Consider the following 2,168-nt stretch of genomic DNA (forward strand, 5'->3'; position numbering starts at 1 on the left):
CTCTCCCCGAACTCACCACCATCTCGGCTCTTCCCGGACACCCGACCTCATCCCCGGTCACGCCCATAGCCATCTCTGCTTGAATCTCTATAGCCACTATGTCTACAACGGTGTATCTTCTCCTTTTGAATCAATCTTTTGATGGTGACCAAAACTTGATTCATCGTGTTCACCATCCTTCAAATTTTCTGCACTACCAATGTTTGATAATCGAGTAAAACACTGCTGAAAGTATCACCTGCAACCACTTTTTGCTACCTTTCTCCTGCTGTTTATAGACTTCGATCAAAACCTTTTCTGGTTGCTTACGTCCCTCTGTTCTTGGATCAAAAATCTGGGTTAACAAGCCAACTGATAGGCCTAAATCATGACTTGTTTTTGCTACCCTTTTGATCTCCTAGAACATGAACCTACACTCCCACTTCAATCGAACCTAAGCTCTTGATACCAATTGTTGGATATTAAACCATAATTGCTTTTGAAGGAACGTGAATAGAGTGATAAAATATGAGAGTATTTGAGGCAATTTTCTGATATTATTTCAACTTCTGGAAAGGATACATACGATGGGAAAGAAAGCTTTAAAACTGATAACTATTACTTCTAAACAAACTCCAAATTTATAGATAAATAAAAATAACCAACTACATGGTCCATGATACCCATGACCATACGTACTATTCTCCACAATTCCTAAGTAGTCGCCACTTATGAATTTCAGTAGACAAAGTCTTCCAGCACACTCCATGCACGTGCAGAATTAAAATCCAATACTCCCCCTTAATCTGTTGTTTGTGACTCAACTCTTTAACTCCCATCAGTGCTCTCATCTCCATGAACTTAACTCGAGGAAGTGCCTTGTTTAATTTGTCCGCCTTTTGTTCTTCACCACTTACGTGTTCTACGCATATAGTACCCTCTTCAACACATTCACGAATGAAGTGGAACTTGGTGTCAATGTGCTTACACCTTCCATGAAATACAACGTTCTTCATTAGCAAAATTGCAGACCTGTTATCAACCAACAACTGTACACACTTGGCTTTCTTTCCTGTTAACTCTGCCAACAAGTTACGCAACCACAAAGCTTGACAAGCCGCTGAAGTGGCAGCCATAAACTCAGCTTCACAAGATCATAGTGTGACTGTCCTCTGCTTGCTTGAGTTCCATGTGATGATGTTTCCCGAAAAATAGAAAACCATCTCGGTCGTCCCCTTTCGATCATCCACATCCATACCATGATTCCTGTCACTATAGCCCAACAATTTTCCATCTCCACCTCCTTTGTAAAATACATCGAGGTTAACCGTACCCTTTACATATCTCAGTATTTGTTTCACTGCTTTGAGATGGCCGACTTTGGGTGACGCCATAAACCTGCTCATCACCCCAACCGCGTATCCAATATCGGTTCTAGTATGGACTAAGTACCTCAAGTTCCAAATTATGCTTCTAAACTCAGTTCCATTTACTCGAATTCCTTCATCCTCTATTGTGAGATGAAGCTTTGGCTCCATTGGGAACTTTGAAGAGTTGCATTTCAACATTCCAGCCATTTTAAGTATCTTCCTAGCATACCCTTTATGACAGATAGTGTTAAAATAAGAATTGTAATTGTATTTTGCTTGAGTATTGAATATTTTCACTTAATTGAGTTTTACATTTGGAAGATGAAAGCTGAACTTATACAGAGAATAGTCTAACGGCTATATGACAATATCATGGAAAAAATAAAGGTATGTTTCCCTTTTTGTAAAAGTTAATCTTGCTGTCTTTTTATTTCTAACACTCCCCTGCAAGTTGAATAGTGGGGTTTCCGATGTTCAACTTGGAGAGTATTCCTTTGAAAAGTCTTCCGTTGACGGACTTGGTTAAGATATCTGCTAGTTGGTCTTCTGATCGGACGTGAGGTAAAGATATGATTTCGGCTTCTAATTTTTCTTTAATGAAGTGTCTGTCAATTTCTATATGTTTGGTTCGATCGTGTTGAACTGGATTTTCTGAAATTGCAATTGCCGCTTCGTTGTCACACATGATCTTGATCGAGGTATTAGGAGGAAAACCAATTTCCGTCAAAAGTTTCTTGATCCATAAAGCCTCGGTTACACCTCGTGAAATTCCCCGAAATTCAGCTTCAGCACTAGACAGGGCAACAACCTTTTGTTTCT

General features: G+C 39.6%; 1 protein-coding gene across 1 annotated transcript; it reads right to left on the bottom strand.

Annotated features, from left to right (window-relative positions):
• Window positions 1-1,133: 1,133 nt before the first annotated feature.
• On the bottom strand, window positions 1,134-1,556 carry LOC139889251 (secreted RxLR effector protein 161-like). The gene has a single exon (XM_071872214.1). The coding sequence runs from the start codon at window positions 1,554-1,556 to the stop codon at window positions 1,134-1,136; it is 423 nt and encodes a 140-aa protein (XP_071728315.1).
• Window positions 1,557-2,168: the final 612 nt, after the last annotated feature.

Source organism: Rutidosis leptorrhynchoides, chromosome 2 (genome assembly GCF_046630445.1).
Source record: "Rutidosis leptorrhynchoides isolate AG116_Rl617_1_P2 chromosome 2, CSIRO_AGI_Rlap_v1, whole genome shotgun sequence".
NCBI lineage: Eukaryota > Viridiplantae > Streptophyta > Magnoliopsida > Asterales > Asteraceae > Rutidosis > Rutidosis leptorrhynchoides.